The 16,655-nt window shown below is 37.6% G+C and overlaps 1 protein-coding gene across 2 annotated transcripts in view; it reads left to right on the top strand.

Annotated features, from left to right (window-relative positions):
• EIF2AK3 (eukaryotic translation initiation factor 2 alpha kinase 3) overlaps positions 1 to 16,655 on the top strand; it is a 75,420-nt gene that overhangs the window by 33,394 nt on the left and 25,371 nt on the right. For both annotated transcript variants that reach the window (XM_067704428.1, XM_067704427.1), the window contains exons 3-11: positions 1,909 to 2,103; positions 4,165 to 4,298; positions 5,942 to 6,176; positions 6,761 to 6,923; positions 7,908 to 8,048; positions 9,018 to 9,140; positions 10,393 to 10,613; positions 10,990 to 11,102; positions 14,431 to 14,553. In XM_067704428.1, coding sequence (XP_067560529.1) covers positions 1,909 to 2,103; positions 4,165 to 4,298; positions 5,942 to 6,176; positions 6,761 to 6,923; positions 7,908 to 8,048; positions 9,018 to 9,140; positions 10,393 to 10,613; positions 10,990 to 11,102; positions 14,431 to 14,553 — 1,448 coding nt within the window. The remainder of the gene's footprint in view (positions 1 to 1,908; positions 2,104 to 4,164; positions 4,299 to 5,941; positions 6,177 to 6,760; positions 6,924 to 7,907; positions 8,049 to 9,017; positions 9,141 to 10,392; positions 10,614 to 10,989; positions 11,103 to 14,430; positions 14,554 to 16,655) is intronic.

Raw genomic sequence — 16,655 nt, forward strand, 5'->3', positions numbered from 1 at the left:
CATGTACTAATTTAACTCTTTCTCAAGAAACAAGATTTTCTTGGCCAAAATCTTCAGAGTCATCCTGAGCGCTTTTCTTCCGCTCATTCCGTACAGGGAATCCACCATGAAATCCTGTTGGCTTTACCTTCCAGTTATATCCCAAATCTAACCGCAGGCAACAGCTGCACTGTAGCCCACCAGCAGCACCACCATTATCATCTCCGGCCTTCTACTTGCTCTCCCCATCTCCATCCTTGCCTCTACAACCTGTTCCCTTTCCTCCTCACAGTGCACTTCCCCCTTAAGGCCTTTGCAAAGGCTGTTCCGCAGGTATCAGCAGGGTTAATGCTTATGTTTAGATTTTGCTCAAATATTACTTTCTCAATGGGGCCTACCCTGAACTTAACCGTTACTGACAAGTCCTGTCCCCTCCCATGCACACATTTATCCATTCCCCCTTTATCTTGTTCTATTTTTTTCACTATGGCATTTAACACCCAACATACTCTGTAATTATTACGTTGTTTATCTCCCGATACCAGAGTTTGAGCTCCACAATGGCAGGGTTTGTTTTGTTTTTTTAATTTGTTTTGCTCCCTGGTGTATCCTCAGCTACAGAAGAGTCCCTAGCATGTAGTAGGCCCTCAGTTAACATTGATAAAAGAAGGAAGGACAGCTAAGAGCATTAAATCAGTAAGCTTGGTTACCAGGCTTCTAGCTCATAGCAGATCTGAGAAAGTGAATAAAAGAAAGAACGGGATGCTGGGTAAATCAACCTGTGTTCCTTGGATCTGAACCTATGATGGTAATTGGCCTGGATAAAATAGACTTGGAAAGTGCTGCATAAACTCTCCCTTTACTAGAAAATCATATTATATGTTAACATAGTAATCACTGTAAGAACTCCCACAGTAACCTCTTCTTTTTTTTTTTTTTTTGGTACACGGGCCTCTCACTGTTGTGGCCTCTCCCGTTGCGGAGCACAGGCTCCGGACGCGCAGGCTCAGCGGCCATGGCTCACGGGCCCAGCCGCTCCGCGGCATGTGGGATCCTTCCAGACCGGGGCACGAACCCGTGTCCCCTGCATCGGCAGGCGGACTCTCAACCACTGCGCCACCAGGGAAGCCCAGTAGTAACCTCTTCTTGAACTCACTTGGTCACAGAACTCTCCTTAGTAATTCCCTTATTGTTATGGAACACGCTTGGCTCGTGGCAAACAGAGTTCGAGGAAAACCAGACTGGAGTGTACCTGTGGGTCCCAGGAGAGATGGGTGGTTCTTTTAAGTTGCTTTTGGTGGATGAACTGTGCCGTTTCGTATGCTGCTCAGGAGGCCTGAGTACCTCCAGTGAGAGACTACGGCTTTTAGTTCCTACTCTTACAGTTCAGATCCTTTTATTAATTTATTTTTTAAGATTTATTTTATTGAAGTATAGTTGATTTACAATGTTGTGTTAATTTCTACTATACAGCCAAGTGATTCAGTTATACATATATATATTCTTTTTCATATTCTCTTCCACTGTGGTTTATCACAGGATATTGAATATAGTTCCCTGTGTTATACAGTGGGACCTTGTTGTTTATCCATCCTATATATACTAGTTTGCATTTGCTAATTCCAAACTCCCAAAACCATTCCTCCCCACCCACTCTCCCCCTTGGCAACCACAAGTCTATTCTCTATGTCTGTGAGTCTGTTTCTGTTTCGTAGATAAGTTCATTTGTGTCGTGTTTTCGATTCCACATATAAGCGATATTATATGATATTTGTCTTTCTCTTTCTGTCTTACTTTGCTTAGTATGATAATCTCTAGTATGGCAGTATTTCATTCTTTTTATGGCTGAGTAGTATTCTGTTGTTTACATGACCCACATCTTTTTTATCCATTCATAAAATCCTTTTAAAAGTTAGCTTTTTATTTTAGGTATTTGGGAATAAGATGATCATTCCTTCCCTGGATGGAGACCTCTTCCAGTGGGACCGGGACCGTGAGAGCATGGAAACAGTTCCGTTTACAGTTGAATCGCTTCTTGAATCTTCTTATAAATTTGGAGATGATGTTGTCTTGGTTGGAGGAAAGTCTCTCACTACATATGGACTCAGTGCATATAGTGGAAAGGTGAGTAAAAATGTTCAGTTTGTTTGGGGAGAAATCAAAATAAATAGGAATAGAAGAGATAATTTCTTAAACTATACTATTACTGCTTGAGCTTTGTAATAATTTTCCCCTGAAGATATCATTTCTTTTGATAAAAGAACTGTGAAGTAGAAAGGGGGAATATTATTAAGAGAAACTAAATTTATCCAAGATAACAGAATGAACAGCAGAGCCAGGAATAGCAGGGGGAAGAGAATGAATAACTGTGGTCTACTGTATGTCAGGTGCATTCTTCATGCCTTATTTTGAAATCATCACAATATTTCTAATGGTTACATTTTACAATTTTCATATGGATAGATGAGGAACCCTCCAAAGAATAATAATAACCCTGATGATAAGACTAATTGCTACTACTTATTTCTCTACTTATTTGAGCCTATCGTAAGACGGTGCAAGAGGCAAGTTTGTACTCATTTTACAGATGAGAAAACCAAGACTTTCAAAAGTTCAGAAACTTCAAGGTCAGATTTGACTTAGATCTGTGTGAAGAAAAAGTCATACTGTTAATGACCTAGACTTTCTCCATTATTAGCTCTTAGGAGGTGATCTGCTTCTAAGATTGGGTCTTAAAACTCCATTATGGGGAATAACTAATTAAAACCATGCCTTTTGGAAAGGTAAAAATCTCCTTTTAACCCCTTAATACGTTGATACTTGAATATTTGTATATAGACTTAAGACGAAAATAAGGAAGAATAGAAAAAAGATCCTTGGCCCTCAAGTTTTTCAAACTTTAAGGATCCCTTGTCTGAGTGTTAGGCCCGTAGGCCCTTTGCAAGCTTCTCTGCCCTCTCCAGCCACCTGCATGTGTATTGTATTGAGGCGGCCTTGTGATCCTTTGTTTCCTTCAGTATTCTCATCTGTAAAACAATGGGATTGAACCCCGTCACCTGGGTCTCTGATTTGATGTGCTGCTCCAAAATTCTGGTATTCTAGCAGGTATGCTTCTTTCTGTGAGGATTTGGTCACATCATTCCAAAGAATCTTCCTTTTCCTTTGAGTGAAGTTTTCAAAGCAGTACTTGAAAATACTGCAGCTGTTAGAAAAGTTTCAGATTTTTAAAAACTAAATATTTCCGTCATATGGAAATTCTGAGGTGTTTTTTTTTAATTCACCTAGAATTTTATTAATGATATTATTACTAAGAGATCACAACTAGTTATCCATTTCTTCCATGGAAATGCTCAAAGTAAGACTTATTCCCCGAAATAAATATTCATTGGTACTTTTATGGTTCTAAATGTTTCATTTTTAGGAGTTGGTGGTAATCTAGCTGTTGCTTTTTTTTCTTTTTCAGGTTATTTATTTTAAAAAATTTCTTTGCAGTACAGTTGATTTACAATGTTTTGTTAGTTTCTGGTGTACAGCAAAGTGAATCAGTGATATATACACATATATCCACTCTTTTTTAGATTCTTTTCCCACATAGACCATTACAGAGTATTGAGTGGCGTTCCCTGTGCTATATAGTATAGCTGTTGCTTCCTTTTTTTTTTTAACAGAAAAAAACTGTGTATTTTTTATTTTATTTATTTATTTATTTATTTTTGGCTGTGTTGGGTCTTTGTTGCTTGCTGCACGTGGGCTTTCTCTAGTTGCAGCGAGCGGGGGCTGCTCTTTGTTGCAGTGCACGGGCTTCTCATTGCGGTGGCTTCTCTTGTTGTGGAGCACGGGCTCTAGGCACGTGGGCTTCAGTAGTTGCAGCACGCAGGCTCAGTAGTTGTGGCTCGCGGGCTCTAGAGCACGGGCTCAGTAGTTGTGGCTCACGGGCTTAGTTGCTCTGCGGCAAGTGGGATCTTCCTGGACCAGGGCTCCAACCCGTGTCCCCTGCATTGGCAGGTGGATTCTTAACCACTGAGCCACCAGGGAAGCCCCCTAGCTGTTGCTTCTTAATGCTTGGCTACTTTTTACACATTTCCTCAATTTCCTTTTACTTTTTATAAAACTGTTGAGAGTCTTTTACTGTCTCTGATCTCCTGTGACTTGTTCTCTTTACTAATTTTACATCTGTCTTTTCAGGTGAGGTACATCTGTTCAGCTTTGGGTTGTCGCCAATGGGATAATGATGAAATGGAACAAGAAGAAGATATCCTGCTTCTGCAGCGCACCCAGAAAACCGTTAGAGCCGTCGGCCCTCGTAGTGGCAGTGAGAAGTGTGTATTCAGATAATGTTGCTGTTGGTGTTTAGAAGTACAAGACCAGAATTCATCAGCTTTTTTCTTTGTGGAGATTTTCTGAACTATTTTGTTTCCCCAAAAGCATACTACTCTTTTAAGAGAAATGAAGTCCCTAAATTTAAAACAGCTTGGTGATTATTAACAGATCCTGAAGTGAACTTCTCACCATGTGCTTCAGGATATGGTAACGAAGAGGAGTCCCATACAGTGACTCTATATTAGCTTAGTCTTAGGTTAATGATATTTTTCATAGCAATCTCACTGATCCAAGTTCTTTGCAGAATGCAGAAAACTCTTAAGACAAAGCTGATGTGCTTTGGGTCTGTTTGACCCTGCAGTTCTCTCTAGTAGGTAGTTTCATGGTTTGTGTGACCACCACCTCAATTATAAAATAATATTTTAGTGTATTTTCTTAAAGTGTTAAAGCCTAATTTATTTGGTCAAATACTGTTTTGTTTCCTTTTTCAAATAATGTAAATTTTTACATTTAAAGTAATGTGATTGAATTAGATATGCTGGTGGTAAATCTCATGCTTGACTTTTCAAAACCTAATATTTAAATTTTAAATTGCTGCGCAGTAAAGAGAATTTGAGATCCCATCTTTATCTTTTGAAAGTGAATCAGACTTTCAGATGTTGTCTAATCTGATGCAGTATAATTCAGTTTCCTTTCCTGAAAACTGTTTTCTCAAATTCAGTGAAGAATGTATTCTTTCTACATTCCCTGGACTTTGTATCTGCTGGTGACCCAACCTTCTTTATCCTGATGGGATTTTGTTTCCTTAAGTGTTTGAGTGCTTGCTGGGTGCTCAGCTGGCATAGGAGCAGATGTTCAACTTAACAGAATTTGAGTTATCAGAATGGGAAGAGTCTGGCATCTAAGATCCATATTCCTTAAGTATCTATTTTTTAACAGATGTCGGAATTCTGGGGCCATTTTATATCTTAGTGTCAAGACCATTATAGTGTCAACAGATAAGTGATTTTCCTGTGTATTAGTTATAGAGGAAACATTGCTAATACCACTTTATGGATATGGACACTGAAACTCAGAAAAGGTTAAATGACTGGCCAGATCTCAGTCAGTAGAGATTTGAGATTGAAGCTGAGGTGGTATGACCTTCAGGCTTGGTATACTGGGTCACATTGCCTTTCGAGGCTGTATTTGCATAAAAATCTAAAATCAGTAGCTTTCGTCTTGTCTTTTGCATTGGTTTATTGGGATGTGTTCATTTCTCTGCACTTGAACAAAATGTGTCAGACTTTAATTAAGAAGTAAGGCAGACTGCAAGCTACCTTATTTTAGGGTGACTGATGTGTTTTGAGAAAATTACCCTGATTTAGAAATGTGAACATTTGTTAATTTCAAGAGAAAAATCTGTCCTGTAGCCGTTGTCAGGTCACAACTCTCAGAACCACTGTTTCTAAAGGGTCAGAACCAAGTTACGCCCTCTTGTGGCATAAATCAGCAAGCATGCTCCTTTCCAGAAGATTGTGTTGAGTTGTTCCTTTTCTCATCACCAAATTTTAGTGTTTGCTTCTTCACTCTAGAAGAGTTCGTAATTATTTGGTCCTTTATTTAAATGTAAATTTCTAAAACACACCTTTGTAAATTTAAGGTGGAATTTCAGTGTTGGCCACTTTGAACTTCGGTATATTCCAGACATGGAAACTAGAGCCGGATTTATTGAAAGCACCTTAAAGCCCAGTGGAAACAAAGAACAGTCTAAAATTATTTCAGACGTGGAAGAACAGGAAGCTGCCGTGATGGACACAGTGATAAAGGTCTCCGTTGCTGATTGGAAAGTTATGGCCTTTAGTAAGAAAGGAGGACATCTGGAGTGGGAATACCAGGTACCTAGAACCACTGAGAATTTATAAATATGTTTCTTTCCTTCTCACTTTGACCAAACATGTTGGGTAGAAGGAAGTGACTGCCGTTTTGGATTTTCAGCTTGTTCTCTGTGCTCTAAGAAATTTGTGATTTTAGATGTGTTAGAATGACTATTAAGAAAAAGTCAAAAGGTTGGTGAAGATGTTGGTGAACAGTGTACAACAGTGTATCTTCGTGCAGTGTTGGCGAGAATGTAAATTGGCATAGATGTTATGGAAAACATCATGGAGTTTCCTCAGAATATTAAACAGAAATGAAGAGAATAGATCTTAAATGTTCTTAAAACACATACATACAAAATAACCGTGAGATGATGGATATATGAATTAGCCTGATTGTGCTGATTATTTCACAGTGTATACATATATCAAAATATCACACTGTACACCATAAATACATTTTTTATTCGTCAATTATACCTCAGTAAAGCTGGAAAAGTGAAAATTTGTAAAGAAATATGTGGTTTTAAAGGGTATTTCAGGAGTTGGGATACATAGAAATACTGCTTGAAATTGTTTAAAATTTCCGTTCCATTTTTGTTTAGTTTTGTACTCCCATTGCATCTGCCTGGTTGGTTAAGGATGGCAAAGTCATTCCCATCAGTCTTTTTGATGATACAAGTTACACCACTAATGACGGGGTTTTAGAGGATGAAGAAGACATCGTAGAAGCCGCCCGAGGAGCCACAGAAAACAGTGTTTACTTGGGTGAGTGGGTATCTCTTATCTAGCAGTAGTACATGTTGACATCTAGATTTTATTCCTACGTTGTCTCTCCCTACTTCAGGTGTGCCTGTAGTAGTTTCAATTCCTAAGTACATTCTCTGGCCTTAAGATTTGTACTTTGATCTCTATTCCTGCAATTTTCTTTCATTTATCCAATTCTGAAACTTTTAATTACTATAGTGGGTTCTTTTTCTCTGAGACCTATATTTGAAAGGCTTAAAAATGTTGCCATTACATAGCATGATTTCACATTACTTATGTATCTTCAGAGTCTAAAACTTTCTACATTTGTATTTGCATCTGTATCAGTTTGCTCCCCCTTAAAGGTATGTTTATTTTTTTCTGTGCATCTATACAACTTATCTGAAAAATTAAAACAAAATTCTGGTGTGCTGCTTGGCGGTTGAAAGCCTTCAATGTTCTACATTTTGAAAACCCTCAAATTTAATTATTTGAACTAGTTTTGTGGTCAGATACTTATAAAATTCTTTAAGCCCTGTCAATGCGCTACCCGCCCCTCAATCTCAGTGAAATGCAAGAATTTGAAATAACATATCACACGTGTTATGATAGTATTTAATTGAATTGTTAGCAGTATCTCTTGAATGATAGGTGTTTAGGTTTTCTTAAGGAAAAGGTTACCTCATCTAAGCTGTTACTTTCATAAGACTACAACGATTTCTTTTGTTTGAATTTTCCTACTGGAAGAGTTTTTCAGTAATTACCAAAAATTATATAGTGAGAAACACTGAAACTTGTGTGTAACTTTCCTCCCCTGTTGTTGTTGAATAACCTTTGGGTCAAATTTGAGTGCTTCAGGCATGATTCTTTGAAAAGAGCTATGTAGCACATGAATAAATAACTGGAATTCATCTAATTTTATTAAATCAAAGTGAACCTTTTTAAAAAAAAAAAATCATCAGTGCTTGATTCTAAACCTAACTGACAGTGTTTTGGTTGATTCAGGAATGTACAGAGGCCAGCTGTATCTGCAGTCATCAGTCAGAATTTCAGAAAAGTTTCCTACGAGTCCCAAGGCCTTGGAATCTGTCAACAGTGAAAATGCAATTATTCCTTTGCCAACAATCAAATGGAAACCCTTAATTCGTAAGTGAATTATGAACTTTTATAAATGTTATTAAGATGTTCAGAGGCCTAATCATGGGCTTTGCCCTAGTTTTGAATATCACAGAGATCACAACTATTATATACGCTATATTTTCTGATAAACTGGGAAGGTATTTCAGACGTTAATGAATTTTAATTATCCTTTAGAACATGATTTCATTGAAACAGCAGCTACTTCTATAGAAATCAATGTCAGTAAAGTATTTCTCTAGACAGCTTAGAAAAACTCTTTAACCATTCTCTGACCACGCCTTGATATCATTTAGCTCTTAACATATTTATATTAAGAATATTTATGGGACTTCCCTGATGGCGCAGTGGTTAAGAATCTGCCTGCCAATTCAGGGGACACAGGTTTGAGCCCTGGTCCGGGAAGGTCCCACATGCCATGGAGCAACTAAGCCCATGAGCCACAACTACTGAGCCCACGTGCCACAGCTATTAAAGCCTGTGCGCCTAGAGTCCATGCTCAGTAACAAGAGAAGCCACCACAATGAGAAGCTCGTGCACTGCAGTGAAGAGTAGCCCCCGCTCGCCGCAACTAGAGAAAGCCTGCACGCAGCAATGCAGACCAAAAGCAGCCTAAAATAAATAACTTTATTTTTTAAAAAAAAAGAATATTTATGAAACATCTGGTTATCACATCATGTTCTTTGAGATACTCAAATTGAGTTGAATTCAAATACTAAGCCATCTATTTCCTTCAGCCATCTTTCTGTACCTTGTATATGTTTTTTATCACATATATCACATCATATTTTAATTGCTCGTTTAAATGACTCATCTCTCTACAAGACTGTGCTTTTCAAGGGAAAGAACGTTGGGCCGTTTTTTTGACTTACATATTTGAACTGAGCTGTGCTATTTGAATATCGTTTTTTTGGATGAATGAGGCACACACATTTTCATTAAAGTCATAACAGTTAAGATTTTACCGTTTTCTTTTAGATTCTCCTTCCAGAACTCCTGTCTTGGTGGGGTCTGATGAATTTGACAAATGTCTTAGTAATGATAAGTTTTCTCACGAAGAGTACAGTAATGGTGCACTTTCAATCTTGCAGTATCCATATGGTAAGTGTGATTCCACTTGGATTGAAAATGCTGTTTTTATTTTTCTGTTTATTTTAATTTATTAATTTGAAATTAATTAATAGAATTCAAATGCAAAGTAGCCAGTTGGAGGGCAGAAAATAAATATCTTGGGAGGCAGGTATTGTGAATGGTGGCCAAGGGTACAAGGCTTCAAAAGACAGATTGCCAGGGTTTTGCCACATGCTAGGCTGGGCACACCTAACTTACCTGTGTCTCTGTTTCTTCATCTGTAAAACAAAGGTATAGTAATCCTAATATCTATTTATTGGGTTGTGATAAGGTCTAAATGAGATAATGCACAGTCTTAATTAGCTCCATGCCTGGCAAATAATAGTGTTCAATAAGCATTAGTTCTTGTTATTAGCTCTTATTTAGTTATGAGCTTATATAATATAGTCTATATAATATCAGTCTGCATAATGAAGAAGATAGGTGTTTCCCATAGAGCTATGTGAAAATGCTATAAAATGGGGTTATTTTAATTTTGTTTTCAGACGAGGAAAATTAGTACAAAAGTCAAGAATAGGTGACATTTGACGTGAAACACATTCCTGTGTATTTAAAGTTAGGATATATTCAGTTATGAAAATTTTTTGAACAGTTGGATATAAAAAAGAAAATTGCTCAGATCTGCATTAGGCAAAAACATAGACTCCTCATCAGTTACCCTAGATGATAAAACTGGGAAATTACTGTAGAATTTAAATTGATTTAACGAAAATCAGAGAGCTCTGAACTACAGACAGCTGTCTATCTGATATTGATGAGAATACAAGGTAAAAGAGAATTGTGTAATCTGCCCATGTGGTATAAAATAGAAGGTGAAAAGGACAGGCTGCTTTCTAGGACAAATTCATTTTGACAGCCTGAAAGGAACCAGAGCGGCACGGTGGAGATGTTTTCCTCGTCATGGTAAAATTTTGATATTTTGTTGATGCTAAATGAAAGTAAAGTTTCAAATCCGCAAAGGAGGTTTGAGTACTATCTAATTTTTTTTCTTTTTTGCATTTAAAGGATTGAATTATTAATGAGATAATGAACGGAGTATCCCTTAAGGGTTGTTTTTAGTCTTATTATTCAATAGAAAGATGTGCTAAAGAGGAGATGAAACTTTAGAAAAAGGAATTAGTGTTAAAAGTCATAGGAAATTAGATAATTTTTAGCAATTAAAGGTGGAACTATATTGGTTTATCTTTTTAAAAAAAACCACTTTTAATGTTTGTTGTTGAAGATAATGGTTATTACCTGCCATACTACAAGAGGGAAAGGAACAAACGGAGCACACAGATCACAGTCCGATTTCTCGACAACCCGAATTACAGCAAGAGTATCCGCAAAAAGGATCCCGTGCTCCTCTTACACTGGTGGAAAGAAATAGTTGGAACCATTCTGTTTTGTATCGTAGCAACAACTTTCATTGTGCGCAGACTCTTCCATCCTCATCCTCACAGAGTAAGACATTTTTTAGAATCTCATCCTTTTCAAAGTGTTGGGACTATAGAAAACTTAGGGGGGGGTGTGCGCATGTGCGTGTGTGCATGTGAGGAGCAAGGGGTCCATTTCCTTAAGTTTTACCCTAAAATCATTGTTGCCCATACTCTTGCCTCCACGTCCTTGTCCCCTTCACTCCTCTACCCATTGCAGTCTGGCTCCACCCTGATCATGCCCTTTCCCTTTGACAAAGGAAATGCTGTTGTTTTATGTTCTTATAATACATTTATTTTTCTCAGTATTATTTATTCTTCAGTGTTTTATAGCCTAATATTGTTAGCTAACTTCCATTCAGCTTTGTACTGAGAGTGACTTTTTGTCTCCCCCACCTTATCAGCAAAGGAAAGAATCTGAAACTCAGTGTCAAACTGAAAATAAATACGATTCTGTCAGTGGAGAAGCGAATGACAGTAGCTGGAATGACATAAAAAATTCTGGATACGTATCACGGTATGAGTCTTTTCATAAAATGTATGTGTGCTGTAGCTTCTGATGCTAACTGTTCAAATCCAGGAAGAAATGGCCTTAGATACAGAGAACGAATGGATGGTTCGGAAGGGAGAGGGGGAGTGGTGGGTGACATAGATGAAGAATAGAATAGTTGTTCGTTCAACATCTGCTTCTAAACCTCCAGTTATATGATAAATCACAGGGATTGTAATATACAACATAAGGAATACGGTTAATAATATTGCAGTAACTTCCTGTGGGGACAGATGATGACTAGACTTGTCGTGGTGATCATTTCATAATGTATACAAATGTCAAATCATTACGTAGTACACCTGAAACTTACATAATACGGTATGCCGACTGTATTTCACTTAAGAAAGAAGAAACAACCTCTAAACTAAGATATTGTTTAATTTTTTTTAAAAAAAATGTATGACTAGGTAAATAAAACAGACATATCCCTCAAGTTACTTAAACTGATTCAAGGTGGTATAGAAGAGGGATAGAAGTAGAGCATTATAAAAGTTTAGAATTATAGCCACCATGTATGTCAATTATTTCTCAATAAAACTGGAAGGAAAAGAAAAAAAAGAATTACAGCCACCGAATTGAGTTGTTATTCAGATGACATAGTTATTGAGGGTCTACCATGTACTGGGCTTGGCATTAATACCAAACAATAATTTTTATGTTATTGGAATATGGCATAAATCTCCTATGTTACTTAATCCTCAGTTATTTATTTCATCCTTATTCTGTCTAAAATAAGAAGCAGAAAACTGGGGAGAAATACACCAATAGAATAGATCATTTTTAAAAACAGAAGAGGGAGTTGGGTTACTTAAAAATCAGCCAATTCAAATAATTTGAAAGTAAAATAAAAGTAGAAAATCTGTAAGCAGATCTGTCAGGTGTACAGATTTTCATGCTTTGTGGGACAAGGAATGGTGCTGCGGTTCAATTTTCTTACATGGATTATTGCTACTTTTCCCCTTCATTTTGATATCATGCTTATTAGCACTTTCATGATACAGGGACAAGGAGAAGCTCTATATGAAACTTACTGCTTAATAAATATCTAGGGAAATGGCTTTATGACAGAAAAGATGGAAAATTACAGCTAAAATGTGGGTTATTTTGATTATCTATGGACTTAATCTAAGCTGCATTCATACCATCTTCTCAAAAGTTGAGAATTGGCTGTAATTCGTATGTTTTAGCAAAACGTACTAGGTGACTAGCAAGTGGTAAGGGCTTTAATACCCTTGCTAATAAAAATGCTGACTTATAGTGAGGGAGAGGAGAGGGGCCTGTCAACTCCATGGGCAGTTCAGTACCCAAGCCATTCATCGTTCATTCAGCATCTTTCTGAACAACTCTGTGCAGTATCTCAGGCTTTGGGAGAAATAAAAAGACTGGTCCTACCCCCTGGAGGAGCTTAAAGTCTACCGGGGAAGGTGATACTAGAGAAAACATAAACATATAAGGAAAAAAGCCATGAGCTATAAGTAACTAACTCTGGCTGTGATGATTCAAGAGGGTGTCATAATAAATCATGAGTAAGAGACAGGTGGAGATGGGAGGGTGAGTGGGGTATGGTGATTAAGCATATATTGGTAAGGCTGTTGTGAAGAGAATTGGAATAATGTACTCTAAAACTGAATTAGACTCAATTTTCCTTCCATTTTATTCACTATGAAGAGAACAGCTGATTGTTTTTAAAAATACAGGAGCTCTGTATAATACCTGACGTCTATTGAGTGCCTACTATGTTCTAGGCATTATTAAGAACATGAGCTCTGGATTCAGTCATGAATTTAAGTCCTAAGTTGGGACCTGAGGCAAGATGATACTTATATTTATAAAAGCTGTAATCATATATAAGATGTTTCTCCTTTCCAAAGATATATCCATTTTCATATGAGTGTTTTCTTTAATGTAGGAAGATAATTCAGTTGGCTCTCCAGGAGTAGGACAAGAACTTCATGGGCTTTTGCAGTTGGGGAGATGGATTTGTACTCAAGTACCTTGCCTAGCTATTCTTAGGGATACAGATCATTACTCTTCATTCTCTGTGAAGGTAATTGGCCCATGGAGCGTTGGGATCTATTGTCTCTCCTCCTTAACACCATGCTCTAAAGCTGAGCGAACCGCTAAATTAATATGAGTGTGCAAGTCATAAAGTAATAAAGTTAGCCTTCTAAGGGACACCAAAGATCATCTAATTCAACTCCCTCTCACACGGCTGGAAGAATGTCTTCCACAGCACGCATGCGTGCATTCATTCATTTATTAATTCATGCATTATTCGATAGATATTTGTTAGACCTTCTATTTGCCAGGTGAGCCCAGGCTTTGGAAATACAAAGAGGAAAAAGAATTCTCTCCTGCAGTCACGGTCCCTACAATTCGGTAGTAGTGGAGAGAGAAAGCTGCTTATAAATAACTGCAAAATATTGAGACCAAGTTTAAACAGTTCCAAGTAGTATGTGCAAAGTGCTATAAGAACATTAAGATAGGGGTCTAGGAAGGCCTTATAGAGGTGGTGAGATGAGCAGAATGAAAGAAAAATAGAGTTTTTTTATTAAGTCCAAAGAAGTAGGGCATCCCACTGGAGCAAATAGCAGAAGCAAAAGCTCTGCAGTTGTGAGAGAGCCTGGTGCAAGTTGGCTGGAATATACAGAGCAGATCAGAGAGGTCACCAGGGGACATAGGCTACAAAGTGGAGGTCCATCTGTAAGTGCCAGATGGTGAGTTAGCTTCTGTCCACATACCTTTGGTGATGAGCACACTGACTCCTGAGGCACCCCAGCGAATTTCAGATAGCTTTGGTTCCTAGAGAAGGTTTCTGGCTAAAAACGTACATAAATGTAATGGAACTGATTAAATGTTTTCCATAAAATATACAGGCACTGGCATAAGATGAAAATACATTTTCTGCTTGAATACAGAATGCCACAAGAGGTAAAAGGTTAGAGAATTAAGGATAAACTGTTTTGATGGATGATGGAAAGTATTGGATAGGACAGAACAGTACTAAAATTGCTGTAAGAATAAGTGATTAACAAGAGATTCCCCATTAAGCAGAAGTTTTAAAATTTTTTATAAAATTCCCAGGGGCAAAATTAAAATGTCTTTGCTTCATTTATACAGACAGGAAAGCAAAGAATGCTATTAGAATTTAAACTGCACTCTATTAAAATAAGTTCTAGGAAACTTAGTTTATACATTTTTACATATCATAAAATAAGATTGAACTATTAGTACAAAATTTAAAACTATTACAAACTTTGTAAAATTTACTTTTTTTTTTTTTTTTTTTAAGCTATCTAACAGATTTTGAACCGATTCAGTGCATGGGTCGTGGAGGGTTTGGAGTTGTCTTTGAAGCTAGAAACAAAGTTGATGACTGCAATTATGCTATCAAGAGAATCCGCCTCCCAAACAGGTAATGGATGGTACTTTTAGTAAACTTGGAGTTAGGACTGTGTTATCTAATCTCATAGGCAATATGTCCTTACTATACTCCATAGAGACTATAGAAAACAGAGTTTCTGACCTTCTGAATCTTATATTCTCAGTACTACCAGGTAACTAGCTATCTTTTAAAAATGTCATCTACTTTGACTGCTTTGTATCTACTTAAAAAATATGCCCTTGTTTTTGATTCTTAACAACTCAGGGCATTCCCATAGTGAATTTTAATAACTATAGACTTTAATACGTAGCACCATTTAAAAATAATCTATATTTATTGTGGAAAATAAGGAATAGTATTAAAACAAAAAACAATCCGTGTCTACTCTACCTAGTAATAAACACTTTTAACATTTTAAGTTATTTTCTTTTTTTTTTTTTTTTCTGGTCATAAATTTACCTAGTTCTTAGCACACTTATCAGTACAATACAGTTTTATTTATTGCTTCCTTCATTGTATTCTCAGTGTTTTCCTTCCTATTAAGAGTATGTTACTGAAATGCTAAAATATACTGAAAGTGTTTTATGACTGGAAAATAGTCCAATTAATACTTGTGCCATGTCTCATTTAACCATTTCTTATTTTTAAATATTTAGGTTTCCAACTTGTTGCAATTAAAAATAACTTTGGGGACTTCCCTGGCAGTCCATTAGTTAGGACTCCATGCTTCCACTGCCGGCGGCATGGGTTTGATCCCTAGTCAGGGAACTAAGATCCCTCATGCCTCTCGGCACGGCCAAAAAAAAAAAAAACAACTTGACATTGCTCATCTGTTATATAAAATTTTGATCACGTCTGTTTCCTTAGGATAGATTCCTAGAAGTGGAATTTTGGGCTCAGAACAGTGTGACGCTTAAGATGATGGGCTTTCAGTAACACCGTCCTTTTCATCTATTGTGGAAGCCTCCTGTGGATTCTTGATTAAATGTGCACTAATTTCTGGACTGTCTTCCTAATTAGCAGTTAAACATGCTGTCCAACAGATAGGGACATAGGAATGGGACAGTCTGAGTACTATGGGACTAATTCTTTTCTTTGGTGTATAATTTTTGAGTAGTTGAAATGTACAAAGTACCACATAGGATATAAAATTAAGAAAGGCTTCTGCCCTCAAGAATCTATAACTATTTGAGACCTTTGTATATATACTCAAATAACTGCAAAGCCAGGAAGACTGTGACTTGTGGTTTAATTTAGTAAGTAGCTTCTCATGAAGAAAGTGCAGAGGTAGCCGAAGGCAGTCAAGGAAAGCCAGCCTTGTGGTGGTAGTGTTGTCTGCGCCGTGTTCAGGGGTAACCTGTCCCTTGGTGGACACACATGTAGGGGCGGGATGGCCAAGTACATGAAATGGCCTGAGCAGAGGCTCTAGGGAAACATTTGCAGGGGATGTAGAGGTTAGTTGAGGATTCTGCCGCAAGTGGAGCAAGGGTAAGAATGGAGGGGAGGGACTTCCCTGGCGGTCCGGTGGTTAAGACTGCCCTTCCAGCACAGCGGGCATGGGTTCAGTCCCTGGTTAGGGAACTAAGATCCCACAAGCCACACTGTGCAGCCAAAAAAAAAAAAGAGAATGAAGGGGAGTATGGAAGAAAGATGGCAAAGATGGGTTCCAGCACCTTAAATGCCAAGCAGAGGAGTTTAGATTTTATTCCATAGACAGTTGTGCCTTTGAGCAGAAGAATGACGTGATCAAAGTGGAGGTGGTATGTAGTAAGAGACAAGCGTGTTCATTAGGAGATTTTTTTTTTTGCGGAAGTTCAGTCCTAAGATACAGAGCATTAGTGCAGCAGAAGTGGAGATGGATGAGGAAGGAATGAGTATCAGGAATTACAAAGGAGGAGCTGATAGGATTTGGTCACTGAATATGGAAAATTCAGAAACCTACCAGGATTCTCAGGGTGGGACCATTAACAGTCATGAAACACAGAGAGAAAAGTGGGAGTAGCTGACTGTCTCTTGGGGACGGAAGAGGATATAACTTCTATTTATTATGTTGTTTCAGGTGATGGTGGGATCCCTAGAATGTGAGCTTAGATCCATCAGAAAAGCTGTCAAAGCAGAAGATCAAATCCAGA

This window comes from Pseudorca crassidens, chromosome 14 (genome assembly GCF_039906515.1).
Source record: "Pseudorca crassidens isolate mPseCra1 chromosome 14, mPseCra1.hap1, whole genome shotgun sequence".
In the NCBI taxonomy this organism is placed as follows: domain Eukaryota; kingdom Metazoa; phylum Chordata; class Mammalia; order Artiodactyla; family Delphinidae; genus Pseudorca; species Pseudorca crassidens.